The sequence below is a fragment of the Petaurus breviceps genome, unplaced genomic scaffold (assembly GCF_028583685.1).
Source record: "Petaurus breviceps papuanus isolate PSGF00001 unplaced genomic scaffold, PetGlider_PUasm1.0 90760, whole genome shotgun sequence".
Classification (NCBI taxonomy): Eukaryota; Metazoa; Chordata; class Mammalia; order Diprotodontia; family Petauridae; genus Petaurus; species Petaurus breviceps.
In genome coordinates this window covers 7,162,403-7,183,036 of record NW_027187338.1, presented here as the reverse complement: position 1 = coordinate 7,183,036, position 20,634 = coordinate 7,162,403, and the positions used below count along the sequence as shown (strand labels likewise).

Genomic DNA, 20,634 nt, shown 5'->3' with positions numbered 1-20,634 from the left:
GGAAAGATAGACTGGTGAAAAATACCTAGGCCTAGAAATAAAATATGACTGAGAGATTAAGGAGAAGTGCAAGGGGGTCGTCCTTCAGGGGTCACTCAACAGGGTGAGCTGTGAGTGAGCTGGTTCTTCCTTGAAGCTTAGGAGAAAATATGAGATGACAGAAGCAGGGACAGGGAGATGGTGAGGTGAAGAAGGTAGACAAAGGAGTTCACATTAGATAACCTCCAATTCATCTATGCAGTAAAAAATAACAGTAATGGTGAAGGGAGGCAGATACTAAGGACTTGAAAAGAGGTCTAGACTACCTGCTACAAAGAAACTAAGAGATAAAAAGAACTAACACTTTCTCATTTAGGAGCAACTCCACCAACCATCCTCCCTCTTCATACAAAGGGTATCTTCTAAATGAAAGGGAAAGTACACCTCAAATTCCAAAGGGCTCTGATTCCTTCCAGTCCAGAACTCTAACTAGCAATTTTGAGCAAGCATTCAATCTACTAGCTTCTGATTTTGACTTGCTATTCTCGCAAACTACATATCAAATTCAGTTGTTTATGCAGGCAGAGAAGAGTAAGTACTGTAAACATCCTCTAAATTTCATTGCCTGTCCTGTGCCAAAGCTCCAAATACTCAACCCTACTTACATTTCTGTTCCAAACCTCACTAACCAACAGGACAATTGGATAGTGGCCTCCCAGATAGAGACTTAAATGCTACAGAAACTAAGTGCTAATTCTCTAGATGATACTAAAACCTTTCCTCTAAAAGAATAAAGAGCCCACTTAGGTTTACTCATCCAGTGGAGTGAAAGGAAAAAGAGGAGTCAATACATCCAGAGTTTTATTACACTCTGCATGTTTCTAATGAACTTGCTATTTAGGCCTAGGTACTGCAGTTATCTGTATGTGTGTCTCATTCATTTGCTAACCAAAGCTCTTGGAGGGCAGTCACTGTACATTATCTAAGAGTTAGATTTCTCCACATGGCTTAACACATGACTCTGCACATAGAAGGAGCTTAATAAATATTTGTTATAGGGGCGGCTAGGTGGCGCAATGAGTAAAGTGCTGGCCCTGGAGTAAAGAGAACCTGAGTTTGGTCCCGGCCTCAGACACTTAACACCCACACACACAAAAAAAAACTAGCCATGTAACCTTGGGCAAGTTACTTAACCCCAATTGCCCTCCAAAAGGCAAAATAAATAAATAAATGTTTGTTATTTGATTTGGAATCACTCAGTAACTTCACAAATTCTGCCAAATAGAGGGGTACAATCCCAATTCAATCAATGCTCAGAGTGAACTGGGTTGTCATGCCCAGGCAATGACATCATGGAGATTCCTAATAGCCCAGGCCCTACAACCTAGGCCTATAATAATGAACCCTGCATTAAACTCACAGAGAAATAATTTTTCTTCGCTATGATGTTGGGATTGTTATCACTCCAATCGAATGCCAATTCTTCCTCCTCCTTTTCATTCAGCCAGATCAGCTCAGCTGTAGCTCTGGAGACGAATTTATGCAAACTCTGGAGGTGTCGGAGCCGGAAGCTGGAGGTTTCCTGTACAAAGCAAAAGATGACATGTTAAAATTACCTATTCATGTGCTTGAAAAGGAATGATTTGTAACAACAATAGAAAAAGTGAATGATACAATTAATTGGAGCCTGCCTCTCAATGATGAAGTCGCAAAATGACCCCAGGAATTCAAGTTTCTTAGAATGCAAGTAACTGAATTCAGGGCTCAAATGAAAAAGTAGAAGGCAATGTGAAGTATCTCACTGGAAAAACCACTGACCTGGAAAATAGATCCAGGAGAGATCATTTAAAAATTACTGGACTACCTGAAATCCATGAAAAAAAAAAAGAGCCTAGAAATCATTCTTCACCAAATTCTCAAGCAAAATTGCTCTGATATCCTAGAACCAGAGGGCAAAATAGAAATTGAAAGAATTCACCAATCACCTCATGAAAAAGATCCCAAAAAGAAAACTCCTAGGAATGTCATAGCCAAATCCCAGAGTTCCTGGGTCAAGGAGAAAATATTACAAGCGGCCAGGAGGAAACAATTTGAGTATTGTGGAAACACAATCAGGATAACACAAGATCTAGCAGCTTCTACATTAAGAGATCAAAAGTCTTGGAATATGATATTCCGGAGGTCAAAGAAGCTAGGATTAAAACCAAGAATCACCTATCCAGCAAAACTGAGTATAATGTTTCAGGGGAAAATATGGTCATTCAATGAAATAGAGGACTTTCTTGATGAAAAATCCATAGCTGAACAGAAAATTTGACTTTCAAATACAAGAAGCAAGAGAAGCATGAGAAAGTAAACAGGAAAAAGAAATCATAAGGAACTTATTAAAGTTGAATTATTTACATTCCTGCATGGAAAAACAATAATTGTAACTCATGAGACTTTTCTCAGTATGAGGATGGCTGAAGGGAATATATATGTGTGTATATATATATGTATGTATGTATATATAAATATAAATGTATGTATAGGAGGGTGTATGTGTGCATAAATATATATGTGAGTGTGTGTATATGTATGTACACAGGATCAGTTGAATAGGAAGGGATGATATCTAAAAAATAAAATTAAGAGGTGAGAGAGGAATATATTGGGAGAAGGAGAAAGGGAGAGACAGAATAGGGTAAATTGTCTCATATAAAAGAGGCAAGAGAAAACTGTTACAATGGAGGGGAATGGCAGGAAGGTGAAAGGGAATGGGTCAACCTTACTCACATTGAATTTGGCTTAAGGAGGGAATAATGGTATCTTACCCTACAGGAAAGTAGGAGGTTTGGGGATAAGAAGGGAGATGATAAAAGGGAGGCCAGATTTGGGGGAAAGGGTAGTTAGAAGCAATCACTTTTGAAAAGGGACAGGGTCAAAATAGAAAATAGAATAAGTGGGGGGTGGGATAGGATGGAGGGAAATATAGTCTTTCACAATATAACTACTATGGAAACATTTTGCGTAACTACACATGTACAAGTATATTGAATTGCTTGTCTTCCCAGTGGGGATGGGTGAAGAGGGAAGAAGGGAAAGAATCTGGAAATCAAAGTTTTAAAAACAAATGTTAAAAAAAATTGATTTTTACATTCAACTGGGAAATAAGATATATAGGCACTGGGGTATAGAAATCCATCTTGCCCTACTAGAAAGTTGGGGAGGGACTGGGGGAGGATATAAGAGACAGCAGACTAGGGGAAGGGGTATTCAGTAGGCTCACTATCTTTGGGTGGGGGGATAGGGGAAAGACAGGGAGAAAATTTGTAACTCAAAATTTTGTGGAAATGAATATTGAAAACTAAAAAAAAATAAATAAAAGATAAGAAAAAAACAAAAACAGTGAGGTAAGGAAGAGAGAAGAGTTTGCAGGAGGGGGAAGGAAGATTATGAGTTCAGTCTGAAATATATTCAGTTTAAGATGTCTATAAGACAACTAGTCTGAGATGTTCAATAGGCAGTTGAAAATGAAAGTCTGGAGGTTAGGAAAGAAAAAGGAAGGAAACAAGCATTTATTAAGTGCCTACTATGTACCAGGCACTATGCTAAGCACTTTACAAATATCTCATTTGATCTGCTCAATAACCCCACCTGATAGGTGCTGTTATTATCCTCATTTTACAGTGGAGAAAATTGAAGCAGACTGTGGTTAAGTTAATAGCCTAGGGTCATAAGGGTCTGATGCTGGAACTGAATTCATGTCTTCCTGACTCTAGGCCCAGCGCTCTGTCCACTGTATCAACTAGAGAGAGGTTAGGGCTGAATAAGTAGATTAGAGAGTCATTAGCACAGAGATTAAAATTGAATCCATAGAAGTTGATGAGATCACCAAGAGCAATAATATAGAGAGAAGAGAAGAGGATCCAGAATAAAGCCTTGGGGTTCACCGATGTTTGGTGAGCATAACCTAGATGAAAATCCAACAAAGAAGACTGAGGAAGAGTCATCAGGTAGGAGAAAAACCAGGATAAGGTACTGTTGTCATGGAAACCTACAGAGTTAAGTATCAAGGCAAAGAGCATGATAAACAGTGTCAAAGGCTGGAGAGAGGTCGAGAAAGAAAATTAAGAGAAGGCCTTTAGATTTGGCAATTACAAGAGCCCTAGTAACTTTAGAAATATCAATTTCAGTTGAATGATGAGGTCAATGATGAGATTGAAAGCCAGACTTCAGAGAATGAGAAGGAAAAGTAGAGCCATTGATTATGGATGGCCTTTCAAAGAAGTTTATACAAAAGGGATGAGAACAGTAGCTAAATGGATGAATTGTAGGAATGGATGAATCAAGTAAGGATTTTGTGAGGATGGGTAAGACAAGGGTATATTCTGGGGCAGTAGGGAGCAGCAAGTAGACAGATATCGAAGATAAGTGAAAGAATAGGGAAAAGAGAGGGGGCAATCTGTTGGAGGAGATGGGAAGAAAGGGAACCATTTGTGCATGAAGAGGGAATAGCTTTGGTGAGAAGCACTACCTCTTCATGTGAGATAGGGGTGAAGGAAGTGATACTTGAAGAAGGCATATGAGTGATATGGGATCACAAGAAGGGAAGAATAGTGAGTTCTTGGTGAATTTCCTCAGTATTTTCAGTGGAATTTGAAGTAGGATTCTTAGCTGAGAGAGCAGAGGGAAGGCAGTTATGGAAGATTTGAAAAAAGATGGAAAGATCTGGGATAGTCAGTCAAGTAATATTAAAGGAATGACTTGTTATAACATGATTTCTCTAGCTTCATTCAGCTGCACATGTTTAGGACTAAGGCAGTGGAAAGTGGGAGTAATCCAAGGCTAAGGAGAAAGGAAAGACTGATGACAAAATGAGGCAAGGGTCTTGGGAGAAGAAGAGATTGTAGCAAACTGGATTATCAAAGGGTCAAGATGAGAAAGGGAGGGGAAAGAAACCAACACAGGGGTGCCAGCCTGGGAAAGAACTGCAGGGATAAGAGCTGAAGGTTATGGTTTGGGGTTGTAAGGTGGAGGAAGAGGAGGAATAACAACAGGTTTTGATGAGATAAGAAAATTGGAAAAGTTCACGAACATGGAAGGAGTGCATTTTGATGGCAAGATCCATCTTTGTGTGTAACTGAGGAGTGGAAAAATGAGTAAGTTGAGAACTGAGATGCTAAGGTATCTGAGAAGGTATCAGTATTTATGCTGAAGTCTTCCAAGTTGGGAAGGAAAGACTAGGAGTCAGATATAGAATTGACTGAGGAAAGAAGAGGCAAGTCCTGGAGGTCATTTGTCAAGAACTAGCAGAATTTTGATTGGGTGGTATATATGGCCTGAGTAAACAAAGGAGAAGAGATTCCTGAGTGATTTTGGCAGAGAGCTTGGAAATGGCAATGGGAATAAGGGATATTCCAACTCTTCTACCTTGACCAAAGGGGAAATGGGGAAAACTGCAACCAGTGCTAGAAAAGATAGCCAAGGGGGCGGTTAGGTGGCGCAGTGAATAAAGAGCCAGCCCCAGAGTCAGGAGGACCCGAGTTTGGTTCCAGCCTCAGACACTTAACACCCACACAAAAAAACTAGCCGTGTAACTTTGGGCAAGTTACTTAACCCCAATTGCCCTCCAAAAGGCAAAAAAAAAAAAAGAAAAAGAAAGAAAAGATAGCCAAGGAGATTGTGTTATAAAGCGGGAACTAGGTCTTGGTGAGAGCCAGAAGATGGAAGGAATGGGAAAGGAAAAAATTTAAGATGAAAGCAAATTTGCTACCCATGGAGGAGACATTCCAGAGAGCACAGTGAAAGGGAGAAATAACTTTAAAATGGATATTGGGAGGGTTGAGTTGAGGGGATAGGGATAAAGGAGTAGGCAGTGAGGAATAGTTTGAACAACAACATCAGAATTACTGTGTTAGATGGGTGTTGTATATTGCATTTATTTTCAAACCTTTTTTCCTCTTCCTCTCTAAAAAAAAATATTATTTGTTATATAAGATGGCTATCTGGGAGGGGAAAGAAGGGATACTGGGGAAAATTCTGGTGATATAAAAAACATTTTAAAAAAATAATCTATTTTTAAAATAGTCTACTATCTTCCCAAGGTACATATCTGAGTCGAACTTCCCTGGACTTACGAAATCCAATGATTACAATCCACTTCTGATGATTCATTTGTGCACAAATGATACTACTAGAAGAAGTCTAGAAAATACGTCTAAGATTTATGAAATCCTAGGCAAGAAACTGACAACCATAGAGATAAAGGTAGTAGTTTCACCACTGCTATGCATAAAAAGCAAAGGCATCCGAAAAGAAGTATATTTAGGAAATTAACAGCTAATTAAGAAGATGGTGTCTGAAAACAAGATTTGAATTCTGGAACATAACTGAAAATACTGTAATGATGAATTCTTGGCCCAGGATGGTGCAAATCTACTGAGGTAAAAATGTGTTAGTCTGAAGACTTATAATTCTAATCAAGATGAATTTAAATAGAAAAGGAAGAGAATGGGGAAAAAAAACTAACTTCTTGTATATATCTACTGATAGAGCAATTACAGAGAGTAGCTTCAATATGGGAAGAAGCCCACGGTCCCATAGTCACAGTGTGTCAGAGAGGGGACCTGAACTTCCATCTCCAGAGCTTCAAGGCTTGCTCTCTATCCTCTATGCCATGCTGCCTCTTGCTAAGGTATAAAACAGTCAACAGCTCTCCTCGGCAACAATGAGAATAATTGCTATTCTGGACCTGATTCTAACCAACAAGGAAGAACTGGTTTCTGTGGTAGAAATAATGGAGATGTTTGGGGGAAGTGACTATTTCATTATTGAATTCATGACAGTAGGAAATTTGAGTATCATTTGACAGATTCTCTAGATTTGGGGAAAAGAAGATTTCGAAAGTTGAGCAAAAGGATTGACATATCTTATGGATTGACATCATACAGGAAAGTTAGCTCAGAAAGAATAAGCTCTCTAGTATTAAATTCTGAAGACACAAGGACGAACAATTCTGACGTGGAGGACAGGCAGAAGTTCTCCAACAAGACATCTTTGGCTGTTCAAAGAACTCATCAATTTCCTTAGACTTTAAAGAGACACACATGGGAGACAGAAGTAAGGGAAAGAGACTGAAGGCAAAAGTATGGAAAGATTCCGTAGTGTAGTTTAGCAAGTGAATAAAACAATGATCATAGAGAAGGAAGAACTACTCAATTCTTATGCTTCTATTTTCTATGAACAGGGGAATAAGCTTTGGAGTAGAAAAGCTAGAACAAAAATTTCTAAAAAGGAAATAAAAATGTAAGATAAATAAGGAAAATAAGCTCATCAAAACCCTGTGATGGCTTATAGCACCAGGTCCAGATAAACAATATCCCAAGGTACTGAAAGAACAAGTAAATTTGATTAGTTAGTGATCTTGCTGAAAAAGAAGCAGGGATCATGAGGAAGCTGCATGGTTGGACTAACCTCATTTTCCTTTTTTGACTAAGACACTAGCCTGGTGGATCACGAAGGCCGCAAATACGGTTTATGTTAGTCAACTCTGTGACCTCCTGAAGGTCTGTTGTCCTTACTACTGTGTGCTTATTAGCTATTATGAGCTGTTTGCAGGGGAAACTTGGTGTACTCTTTTAGGCAGGCTCTCTCTATGCTTCACTCCCCAGTCATCTCTGGTGCCCTTGCTAACACCTGCATAATCTACGCTCTGTTTACTGCCTACTTCCAGTTCTGAAACTATGACCAAATCAATTCTTCCATGGATTCTAAAAGGGGTCTATCAGAATCCATGCAGCCCCATCTATCAACTCTATAATTTTCTGGACCTATATTTTCCTCCCAGACCACCACACCCCTGAGTGTATTTTCTTCCCTGCATATCAGCTCCTTCAGGGAAATGACCATCTTTGGTTTTTTATTTGTATCTCCAGATTTAGCAGAATTCTAGGCACAAAGTGAGTTTTTAATAAATGCCTTTTTATTCACTGAGGCAAGGAATCTAATAAAAAGTCTTTCATGCCATTTTAAAGAACAAGATGAAAAGATGTGTACAAGATAATCTGTCAGGAAAATTCAGACAGGAAAATTCCAATGACTGGACCCCAAAAATAGTCATTAATGGATCAATCTCAGTTTTGAGGAAGCATCACTGGTGGGCAGGTCCAAATATCTTTTTTTTTGGCCTTGTGCTAAATTAATATTTATCCATGACCCCTGAGAATTTATGAATCCCAGTTCTGACATCTGTTAGCTGTGTGACCTTATTCAAGTCACTTTATCAGTGTCTCCATATTCTCATCTGTAAAATGGCTATATAGTTTCAAAGATTCACTCCACCTCTAATATCATGTATTTGTGTATGCTTGTGAACATAATGGCCCAAACTTTCAGCTTTCTCAGTCAGGAAACCCAGCTTTCAATAGAGCACTGGAACCTCCCAGCAACAGAACAAGAAAGATCCAATCACTACTCACCATCAATTTACAGTACTGTGTCTCCAACTTCCCAAGTGTTTCAGTATAGCTGGCACGAAAATTCTGGGACATTTTGCCCTAATGAGAATGAAAAGAAACAAAAACATTTTAGAAAATGGATTTAATTTCCCGAGATATTACAACAAGTCTAAGATTTGTCTCTCAAATTCCTAGGCAAAATCCTTAATTTAAAATGCTGTTCAGTTCATTCATTCAGGGGGACAAGGCCCATAATGGCACTTAAGAATAGGCCCATTCAAAGCACCACTGGTCAAAGTGAGATGACAGGACTCAACATAATACATGAGCCAGATCTACAGTGTTGGGACCACCACTAATTGGGCAATAATTCAGCAAAGTATAAGAGGACAGATCCCTCAAACTCTCTCAAACAGCAACCCCATGAAGGTGCTTCTCCAGCCTAATCGTCTTATTTCATCATCTCTTCAAAAGTCTGCATGCTATGAAGTGCCTATGAACTACATCTCTGTGTTCTAGTGTGTGCTGAGAATGCTGCTTACCTCGTACAGCCTGGCCTCTTTGACACTTGAGCCCACTTCTTCTACACTTGTGTGGGTGTGCTGCTGAGTCTCGAGCTGCAGCTCCACACTGGGTAGGTCGCTGCCCCATTCAGCTCGCTCCAGTTTCATCTGGAACAGCAAACATGATACCAACTGTAACTTCAAGAGGCTAGAAGAAAATTGTGCCTCTTTCCTCTCAGCAAACGGGTACGTTAATTGGTGTAGAGGTTCACAACAGGCATACAGGGCCAAACATGGCTAATGTGGAAACTGTTTTGCTTAAATGTGTGCTTTTTTGTTATGAAAGAAGGCTTTTTTAGGTCTGGGTATGGAATATGACCTTAATAAAAAAGAACATCAATGAAACATTTATTATATAAGGGTTTTGGGGTCGTTGGGTTTTTTGTTTTTTTTTTGAAGAAAAGAACAGATAGGTCATATCTGTAATAAACACCGGCTGGGCACATAAGAATAAGGATGCCAATAGATACATGGAAGTACTGGGGACATCTTAGACCATATAACTGAATTGCTTGCCTCTATCTAGATTGGCTCCTAATTTGGAGATCCAGCTCCTAAACTTGTCTATTTTGTTGTGGCAACATGAGAAATGGATCATATAGCCTAGAAAGTAGCTCTCACTCAGCTTATATTTCCCAGCATTTTACTGCAGACATTTGCTTTTATTGGGTACTGCTCTGTGATGCATGACCCATAAACTCCAGTGCAGACATGTCAAGAGAACATTTATAATGACCCCACTTCCCCCAGAGCATCAAGGATCCAACTGAAATGAAACAATCTTTGACATGGCTTGTCCTTGGAGATTCTGATACATTCACATTGAAGTGTCTTCCAATGGAGGTTAGAATGGTAAGCAAAAATACAGCATCAGGGTCAGGGAGGTAACATCAAAAAATTCAAATTATGGTGTTAAACTCAACATTGAAACTCATGAACCAGTCCCAACTCTTAAACAAAAAAACCTGAAGGGGTTTCTTCTTCTTCTTCTTTTTTTTTTTTTTTTGCTTTTTTGGAGGGGCAATTGGGGTTAAGTGACTTGCCCAAGGTCACACATAGTTTTTTTTTGTGTTAAGTGTTTTTTTGTGTTAAGTGTCTGAGGCCAGATTTGAACTCAGGTACTCCTGACTCCAGGGCCAGTGCTCTATTCACTACACCACCTCACCGCCCCCAAAAGGATTTCTTAGAAAGAAGTTAATTAAACTGAGACAATGTACCTTCTTCCAAAGGTGTCCATTTGGAGCATAGTTATTCAAAGGGAGCAAACTCCCAAGAGCCTACACTGACCTGTACTGGGAAGCAGCTATAAGTTGATGCAAGCCCTCTGCCATCAAGGCTTGACTTAGAAAAGCTGGAAAGGGAAAGGAAAGAAAGTACTTTCCAGACAATATCTGGCTCCCAGAAGTAAAGAAACATTTCAGAATACCCACAAAGAGTTACAGGTCTAACAACCTCAGAGGAATTGCTAGACTTTACCAGAACAGAAGCTAGTCTAACTCATTGCTATCTGTTACATACACCTACCTGCATCTCTTCTACCCAGGAGAGCAGTTCATAAACAAATCGGAGATTCCCTTCATCTTCAGAGGAAGAGATAGACACCAATTCAGCACGAGTCATGGGTTTTCGGAACCAAGAGGTAGAAGGAGGATGTGTGCCCTTAGTCAAAGGGTCTGCTTTCAGGTGAGTAGTGGTTAAAGTAGAGGGCTGAACAAATTCAAGTGTGTTAAAATGTCCTTTCCGGTAAAGATTTGTGCACTCTAGACGCAAGGTGACCAGCTCATCTTGGAGACGCATAATCCTAGAGTGAAAAGGGAGAAAAAAATGAAAATGAGTTTAATGGTCAACTCAATTAAGAAGAGTAAAACTAAATTTTTCAATACAACCTTGCTTTTTCTAGTAATCTCTGCCCTATTCATCTTATTGGGATATTATGAGAACAAAAAAATCATTTCACGTTAAGTCATTTTTCAGTCACATCTGACTCTGTGACTCCATTTGGGGTTTCTTGTCAGAGATAGTGATTTGGTTTGCCATTTCCTTCTCCAGTTCATTTTACAGATGAGGAACTGGGGCAAACAGGATTAAGTGTCTTGCAAAGGGTTACACAGCTAGTAAGCTCTGAGGCTAGTTTAGAACTCAGGAAGATGAGTCTTCCTGACTCTATGCCCGGGCACTCTATCCACTGTACCACCTAAAGGTCAACAATCAACTAAATGGTAAACTCCCTGATACCAGGAATTTTGTACTTCTATAGTCTGACAAAAGCCTTGCATATTGCAGGCATTTAATAAATTTTCATAGAATTCTGAACTATGTTAACTATAAAAATGAAAGTGTTTTGGAAAAGAACTATAAAATTGTCTAAGGTGGTGGTATTAATAATCTTCATTTAGTTTAGAGTTGACTTGACAGCATAAACCAAAAACATAGTGAAAGGGAATTAAATCAACATTGACCTATCTATAGAGGTGATATCAGAGTTCTAGTCCTGAACTCCACTAATAGGTCAATGAATGATCCTGAGCATGGTCCTTCCCCTTGGGTCTCAAGTTTCCCCAGGAGTAAAAAAAGGGGGTTGGACTAAATGATCTCTACTATCCCTTCAAGTTCTAAATTGTAGAATACTCCAAGAGCAATTCAGTATACAGACCCTTGATCTCATGGGATGAGCAGGGTTTCCTGCTCACTCAGGCCCCACATGAACATGCCTACCTTATGCCTCTGCTATACAAATATACATACACATGTCTATATGTATATGTGTGTATGTATGTATATATGTATGCATACATGCATGTATTTTGCTGCTTAGTTTTGTTCATTTTTTAGAAGAAAATATTTTAATCTCACTTTAAAACTGAAAGGAGAAACTCAAAGTTTATCTCATTTCAGGATTCTTGGGCGAAGCTCTGTTGCTCAGTTTCCCAGTGAATAAGCCCAAGTCAATAAATGTAGGGTAACACCATAAGGTGTTTTATATAGGTACACATATACAACCAGGGTTCTGTCCTGGGCCCTTTGATCTCTCCCTCAATCTTCTTTTCCTTGGGGATCTTATCAGTTTTCATGGATTCAACTATTATCTCTAAACATCCAATTCAAGAGTCACAGAGCTAGCCTGACAGAATGACATTCTGAAAGCACAAGTCTGACCCTATCAGCTCCTTGCCCTTTGCCTCAGTGACTCCCTGCTGCCTCTAAGATAAGTACAAACTCTTCTATTTGGCATTTAAAGTCCATGACAATCTGGCTCCGATCTATCTTTCCAGACTGACTAACGATAACTGCGATTATTTCAGCCAAACAAGTCTATCTGCTGCTCCTCATGCATGGCCTTCATCTTTGCCCAGGCTGTATCCAAAGCAGTGACTGCTCTTCTTCTGCACCTTCACCTTGTGAAATTCCAGGCTTTCTTTCAATCTTAGCCCAACAGCCATCTCCTTGACTTTCCCAGTTATTAGCGCTCCTCTCCCTGCCAAATTATTCCTTATCTATTTTATACTTCTCTTACATTTGTTTATGTACACTCATGTTGATTGTCTACAGCTTCTTAAAAGGACAGTTTCATTTTCATCTTCATATTCCAAGGATCTAGCATACAGTAGATATACAGTAAGTGTCTGCTTAGCTGACTTTTCATTTCTCACCTAAAAGCCAGCTCTTCTAGCTGGTAGTAGTTCTCATCCCGGAGGATCTGGAGGTCCACCTGCAGTTGCCTGATGAGTCCTTCACACTCTTGAAGGTACATGATGACATCTGATTCATACTGTACTGGCTGCCCTGATTCCAGGTGAGCAGCATCCTAAGGCAGAAAGGAAGAAGGAAAGAGCCAAAACAGTCACTCTGCATCACCAGAATGACCCATTTTTTACCTCTTAAAGCCGAAAGCAAGAGACACCAGAGAAGGCAGCAGAGGGAGGCAGGAGTGGGACCCTGGTCCAAAACTTACTGCCTGTAGCGTATTCCTTGCTAGTGTCAGTTTTTCTTCACAGCTCAAAGCACCATTCTGGATTTTGTTGGCAATTTGTAGCAGCAATTCCAGCCTAAAACAAGGTATAAACATATGGACTTCATCTCTTTGGCCAAGGCTACCAAGAAGGAAAAAGTCAAATCACCTTTGGGTACAGAACCAACCTTTCTACTGCTGGCCGCAGTAACTTCTCTCGCTCTAGCATTTCAATGATTAGCTTTCCCCACTCTTCCTCCACATCATTAGGATGATAGCCTTGAGGCAGCTTAATTCTACCAAATTCAATCCATACCTACAAACAAAGCCAAAGAAGAATAAGAGAATAATAATAAAAACTCACATTTACCTAAACAGGTTATGGTCTGCAAATTGCTTACATATGTTAACATCTTATGTATCTTCTGTAATTTAACATCCATTATATCCCAGGAAACCTGCCATAACACAATGAGGTAGGTACAAAAGGTAAATATTATCCCCATTTTACAGAATAGGAAACTGAGGGTCAGAGAGATTAGTTAAGTGACTTGACCAGAATTCACCAAGCAAATAAGTGTGCAAGGCAGAATTCCAACCTTGATCACTCTGACCCCAAGGACAACTTCATTGTCTTTTAGCTCCCTTGTGATGGCACAGGAAGACCTCTCTTATCTACACATGCAGTGCCCACTTTGTACTGCTACCCACTAGGCTTCTCTAAGATAACCCAATCATGGCACAGAATTCATTTTTTTCTTATCTTAGCCATTCATTCTACAATTCTGGTTACTCTGAACAGATGATGCTAAAACCACCCATGCAGTCAAGATTTCACCTTATTAGCATTGGCCCTGGAGTCAGGAGGACCTGGGTTCAAGTCTAGTCTCAGACACTTAACACAAAAACTAGCCGTGTGACCTTGGGCAAGTCACAACCCCAACTGCCCTCCAAAAAAGCAAAAAAAAAAGATTTTACCTTATTTTGGTCAGTTTTAAAATGAAATTCTGAAGAGCACATTTCTTCTAAAAGTAGGGACAAATGTAATCTATCAGAGCTAAAATTCTTTTCATATTCTTAACTGATTCTTCATACCTCATTTTTTAAAAAGGGTATGCTGAATAGCCTACAAGAGTGGAAAGGTCACTGAATCTGCAGTTAGAAGTCCTGGGTTTGGGGGCGGTCAGGTAGCACAGCAAGTAAGAGCACCAGCCCCAGAGTTGGGATGACCTGGGATTGAATCTGAGCTCACACACTTAGCACCCACCCAGAAACACCTGGCCATGTAACCTTGAGCAAGTTACTTAATCCCAATTGCTTTAAAAAAAAAAAAAAAAGTCCCGGGTTCAAATATTGCTTTTTGCAACTTATCACTTATGTGGACTCTGACATGCTATTTTATAAACCCCAGTTTTTTCTATAAAAAACAGAAATGTTGCAGTAGATTATCTTTAAGATCCTGCACATCTATACATGCTTATGCAACCTTATTCCAATTTTCAAAATCCAAAATATCAATGAAAATCCCTTTTCTCCACATATAGGGAAAAGGCTAACTCTCTCTGAGGACAGGGACCCCCATCTATAAGCCTCAAGACTTGGAGCTTCTTTATTCTTACCCCTCAAGCTAAAAAACTTCTTGTAATCCTTGATTTTTCTCTTTTCACTGACTCCCAAATCCAATCAACAATCAAATCTTATCATTCCCTTCTCTGTAACATCCCTTATATATATATATCCCCTTTTCTCCACTCATACTCCATTCCAATTTAGGCCTTCACTTGTAACTGGTGTCTCTCTCTGCACCCTTTAATTCATCCTCCACTCGCCTATCAAAGGGGCTTTCCTAAAGCACAGTTCTGACTGCTTCCCTTCTCCCTCAATCAACTCTCGTGCACCTCTAATATCGCAGGATGAAATAAAGTCCTCTGCTTCGCATTCAAAGCTCTTCAGCAGCTGGTCCCTTCCTCCCTGTCTAATCTACTTCTGTCCCACTGCCTGCACACACTCCATGATCTAGTCACACTGACCTATTTATTGTTTCTTGCACATGGTACTCCGTCCAATGCTACATCCTCCCTCCAGTCCCCAGATTCCTATAAGACTCTCCTCAAATACCATTTCCTCCAGGAGGTCTTTTTTGGTCCCTTCTCAGCTACTAATGCTATCCCCTCTAAGCTTACTTTCCATCTACTCAGACGGTAATCATCTTGATCATTCTGAGATGTATACAGATAGGTGCCAAGCTGACCTGATTCAGAATTGCCCTAAAGAACTCTGTGAAAAGGCTGATTTTAGCCCTATGGCTTTATTCTAGAAAGGACTGCAAACAGACTTTTAATCAGTCAATAAATCAATATTAAGTACTTACTGCAAGCCAGACATGTACTAAGCACTGGAAATACAAAGAAAACACAAAAACAGGTCCTGCCCTCAAGCAGTTTACATTCTAATGAGACACTATTTATATAAAGTTCTGTATCTTAGAGTAGATACCATCTTTCATATAGATATATTTATAAATCATATCCATAGATAAAGATATCTCTTGTTCAGCATTTCAGTCATGTTCGACTCTTTATGACCCCATTTGAGGTTTTCTTGGCAAAGATATTAGGGTGGCTTGCCATTTCTTTATCCAGCTCAATTTACAGAAGAGGAAACTGAGGCAAACAGGGCTAAATGACTTGCTGAGGATCCCATAGGTAATAAGTGTCTAAGGCTGGATTGAATTTGGGTCTTCCTGACTCTGGGCCAATATTCCACACCACCTAGCTGTCATCTATATGGTACAAATACGTATATCAGAATATACAGATGTTAAAGGTATAAATATATCTGTATATCTCAGAATAGCCAGCATCTCTCATTAGAATGTAAGCTTCTTAGGGGTGGCTAGGTGGCGCAGTGAGTAGAGAAGCAGCCCTGGAGTTAGGAGAACCTGAGTTCAAATCCTGTCTCAGATACTTAACACAATTGCTCTCCAAACAACAACAAAACAAAATAAGAATGTAAGCTTCTTAAGGGTAAGGACTGTTTTTGTGTTTTCTTTATATCTCCAGGGTTTTGCATATGCCTAGCACACAGTAAATACTTAATAAATGACTACTGATTTATTGACTGATTAAAAGTCTATTTGTGAGCCCTATCTAGAGAAAAGGCACAAAGCTGAAATCATTCTTTTTCACAGAGTTCTTCAGAAGAATTCTGGGCCAGATCTACTCTCTAAGGGCAGACAGCATTAGATAAATAAATGCTATATTGGGAAGAAAAGACAGAAAAATCTGGCTAGAAAAGGGGCAATAATAGCATAGTCACAGACCTCAGCAGAGGAGTAAGCTTCCTTACCTCTAATAATTTGTACAATTCTTCGATTCGTCCTTTTTCTCTCTCCTTGGCCAGAATTTCAGTTTCTTTAAAGTGTATGTACTGGTTATAAAGTGCCTGAAACAGGACACACAATAATTTGAGACCTAGTCTTTTGCTTCAGCTTACCCAGGAGTCAGCATTGGGACTGCTTTGTAAAAGTGCCATCCCAGCCCCAAGTGTTACCTTTAATTCAACAGGGTTCTGGGGGAATGATTTATCTGACATCAGCATAGTGTGTTGTTTGATCCAGGGAATGAGGGAGTCTACACGGTTCTGGTACTCTTGCCACCTGGAATCCACCTCCTATTGACAGGAAACAACCACCAGGTACTCTATCAATAGCAGTACTCCAAAAACCCCCAAGAAAAGTCTCTCAGGAATACCCTCTGTTCCACCACCAGCTAATGTTGTTTATTCTCTGAATTCGGTGAATCCATGGTGGCAGCAACTGTTAACTTTCAGAGGTTTACAACTGGAATCTGTAGGTGGTGGCCCAGGTGCCCCAACTGTGACTCAGCTGCTCAGGCCCATAAAACAGATGATCTTCCAACTTTAGATCCCATAATCACAAAAAGCCCATGGCATGTCTGAGCAAGGAGGCATTTGAAACAGAAAAATCACAGCCTCAGCTCAAGCCAGAGCTAACAAATACCAGTGAAATGGGTGGGGAGAAATGTTCTAGGTTCTTAGCACTGCCCAACATGGACAGGACGCTGCAACACAAACTGTGCCTCCAACAATGCCAATTGGTGAGGCTGAAGATGATGGCATTAATCTCTCAAATCTGCAACATGAAGCCTTTCCTCAAAGAACACGTCCAAAAAAGTTACTTCATGAGCTACTTGGCAGGCAAACTCAAGTTGTAATGTAAAAGTGTCCTCCATAAAAGTGTCTACTCACAAAATGTTGCTCTATTGACTCATTCATTCCAAACTTCTTCCAGCTAGAAAAAGTCTCAAGCAAATTCATTCTTACCGTAGCACTAATTCCTTCACCTCCCTCAGGGACTTTGGGGAAGGCATCATAAATTGAAGACACGTATGTGATTACAGACTTCTCATCTGGGGAAGGTACATCCACATCTGGAGAAGAGGGGAAACAAGACTCCTAAGCCAGGATGGAGAAGCAGTCACCTGCTAAGGAAATGCAGGCCACATGTCCTAAACTTGAACCAGGTTCTGTCATCTCTCACCTTCGGCATCCAACAACCGGGTGACCCCAAGTCTTTCTGCCACTTCAAAGGCCTGTTCCAAATTCTCTCGATTACTCTGGATCTGTACTCTTTCCATATCTACCAAATCTGGCCTGTAAAAAGTCAGCAAAACAAACACTGGAAGATGTTCCACATAAAGTTTCTAACCAGAAAAGGAAACTTTTTAAATACTTAAAGGGGATAAGGAGTAGAGGTCAAAAATCTGGAAAGGTTCTGGTCCCATTTAAAACTATATACTGGGAGATTACATTACCATGACGCTAAAAATGTAGGACAGCAGATCTGGCTTTGGCCTTAAGAGGACAGGGAAAGGCACCTGAATGAAAACAGTGTGACGATATGCACATGTTCATGGCACCTGGGAGAATTATATTCACTAGTTCTGCTGTTCAAGGGTATACCAGAGACCTGTTTCCTGGTGTAGACCAAGGAAAGGAACTGCAACAGAAAGATTTTGGGTTATGGGATTTAAAGATGAAAGGGACTTATACAGATCATCTAATCCAACTCTACTTTTACAGAGGAAAACCAATCTCTCAGAGGTAAAGGGACTTGCTCAAAGCCATACAGCTTAGCAAATAGCAACGCTGGGACTCAAACACAGATCCTCCAACTCCAAATTCAGTACTTTTTATCTGATGTTTCTCAATTTGCAAAGGAAGGAACTAACAATAAGAGAATGGGAGCTGCCTCAAAGGTGGTATGCTGCCTTATCATGTTCAAGAAACGATTGCCAAGAATGCCACAGAATTGATTCTTGCACTGGGTGTGAAGTGGGACTAGATGATCCATCCCTAACCTCCCTTCCAGTTCTAAGTTTCTATAAAATAACAGCAAGGAAGAGAAGAAAAGAAAGCACCCTGACCCCAATCTGATGCTCCCACTCACATACCTGTATCGATGAATAAGTGCATTGAACATCTTCCCATCACTCCAACATGAGGAAAAGTTAGTGCATTTGATTCCTGTGTAACCAGCAGTCACCTTCTGGGTCCACAATAGCAGTTTTTCCTTTGCTGACATGTCTCCTGACTCACCACTGATGTAGATGTCAGAGATCTGCCCAAATACAGGATACAGAATGACATTTTCCCCAAATAGGAGAAAGAAGATCTATTAAAGGCTCTTTTAGGTACAGCATAGATGGGGGGAGGGGGTAGTTGAGGAGAAGGGAGGGAAGAAGGGAAAATGAAAAGGGAGGAGGGGGAAAGAAGGGAAGAACAAAGAGGAGGAGAAAGTGGGAAGGAAAGAAAGTAGAAAGAGGATGCTGAATGAGAAAAGAGGAAAAATAGGGAAGGGAAAGGGAGGATGATAACAGGATATACAGAAGGAAGGGTATGATGGGAAAGGGGAAGGAAGGGAATCTGTGGGTTCCCTTCTCACAGAGGATTGATAGGATTTCAGATGAAAACTCTAACACTGCAGTCAGTGCAGAAAAATGAAAGGCTTTTTTGTATACATAGAATCTCCCTCACTGATCTCTCTCTTCTGAACTCCTATGACACTTAAGATTGCCACACAATTTCTTTCCTTAATTAGATATTGTTTTGTATCATTCATTATTGTTTCATGTTTGCTAGTTTTGTTATCCCAATTAGAGTCTAAGTCCCTAGAAGAGAGAGACCATCATAAATAACCAGCAGCTGCCCAGAGAGTGAGTCTATCTGACAGTGGAGATCAGTCAAAGATCAGACCACCCTATCGGGAAGGCTGTGGAGGAAAGCCCTGCCTGTACAGAATAGGAAGATAGAAGGATGGCCTAGAGGCCTCTATGGGCCCTTCCAGTTCTATGATTTTGCTTGCTCTATCCCCTACATCACAGCTACCCCAGTGTAGCCAAATCAGATTAAAACTGGAAAATGTTTAGCCAAAACCAAAACCAAACAAAAACAATTAACACAGATAATATGTTAATTTATGATTTTCTAAGTCCATATGCCCTGAAGAGGTCCTTTTCTATTTGAGTTTGATGTACATTACTACTCTAATCTATCTAGCATAGATTGATAAAGATTTGTTGATTAACTGATTAATGATCACTTGACTTTTTGTATAATACAAACAACTTTCATTTTCATAATGCTTCTGAGCTTGGGGCCAGGAAGACCTGGATTCAAATCTCCAGACACTTAGTACCTAGGTAACTGGCAAATCAATTATCATTCCCAGACTTAAGAGTTCCTTACTAGATTGGTATTGACTATTTTCAAAGTGCTTTACCCACAGTAATTCTTGAGGTATGTAGTAAGATTATTATCTTTATTTTACAGATCCGAGGCTCAGAGAGGGGAGGTGACTTCCCTAAGGTCATACACCAAGGAAATTAGAAATGGTACCCAAAACCCAGTTCTCTAGGCTTTACATTCAATGTTCCTTTCACTCAGTGAAAAAGCACACCCATGTCCCATTCAACAAAGTGTTTCACTAGGCAGCAATACTTTCAAACAAATAAAATTTCAACTCCTTGCTAGGATAATGAATCTGGCACACCATTTTCTTTCTAGGTATCCTACACAGGAACAGCATGGGTTCTGATATCAACAGAACAACTGTTTCTTGGGTATATTTATAGCATGCCTAGCAAGAGGCGGAAAGTTTTCCTATCTCCACATTTTAGTAACCAAACATCTCCCTCTGTAGATACATCCTAATGTTTTGCAATTTTTGCCACTTAGCATAGATGTGAAGGCAGAATATGGTTGTATAGTTGAAAATAGAAGGATAGAGGAGAAGAGGGAATGGGACCTAAGGAAATAAAATGGAGTTTCTGTATTTCATTGATTTCTATAATAAGAACAAATTCCAGGTATATGGATGATTTTAAGTCTGACCCAACTAGAGTCTACCTTTCTGATGATTACTCCCTATAGAGAGTAAATCATAGCATTCCTACCTTACTATATACATCAGAACACCTTTGCCAGGGGTGTTAAACACAGCTGTTCTGCTCTCTCAAAAACAACACTCATACCATGCTGGGGCAGTCAGTGGGGGTGTCAAGGGAATTATAGAAATGACCTCATTGTTACAAAGCTTCTGAGTAATTCCATTTGATTCCCATACACCTGCTCATGTTACACACACACACACACACACACACACACACACACACACACACACACA

General features: G+C 39.9%; 1 protein-coding gene across 11 annotated transcripts in view; it reads right to left on the bottom strand.

Moving 5' to 3' along the window:
• MACF1 (microtubule actin crosslinking factor 1) overlaps positions 1-20,634 on the bottom strand; it is a 410,697-nt gene that overhangs the window by 191,379 nt on the left and 198,684 nt on the right. For all 11 annotated transcript variants that reach the window (XM_069068000.1, XM_069068006.1, XM_069068005.1 and 8 more), the window contains 12 exons: positions 18,404-18,570; positions 17,491-17,603; positions 17,274-17,380; positions 16,482-16,601; positions 16,278-16,373; positions 13,118-13,245; positions 12,933-13,026; positions 12,631-12,785; positions 10,505-10,781; positions 8,960-9,088; positions 8,439-8,516; positions 1,400-1,561 (listed from right to left, as the gene is read on the bottom strand). In XM_069068000.1, the coding sequence (XP_068924101.1) occupies positions 1,400-1,561; positions 8,439-8,516; positions 8,960-9,088; positions 10,505-10,781; positions 12,631-12,785; positions 12,933-13,026; positions 13,118-13,245; positions 16,278-16,373; positions 16,482-16,601; positions 17,274-17,380; positions 17,491-17,603; positions 18,404-18,570 (1,626 nt within the window). The remainder of the gene's footprint in view (positions 1-1,399; positions 1,562-8,438; positions 8,517-8,959; positions 9,089-10,504; positions 10,782-12,630; positions 12,786-12,932; positions 13,027-13,117; positions 13,246-16,277; positions 16,374-16,481; positions 16,602-17,273; positions 17,381-17,490; positions 17,604-18,403; positions 18,571-20,634) is intronic.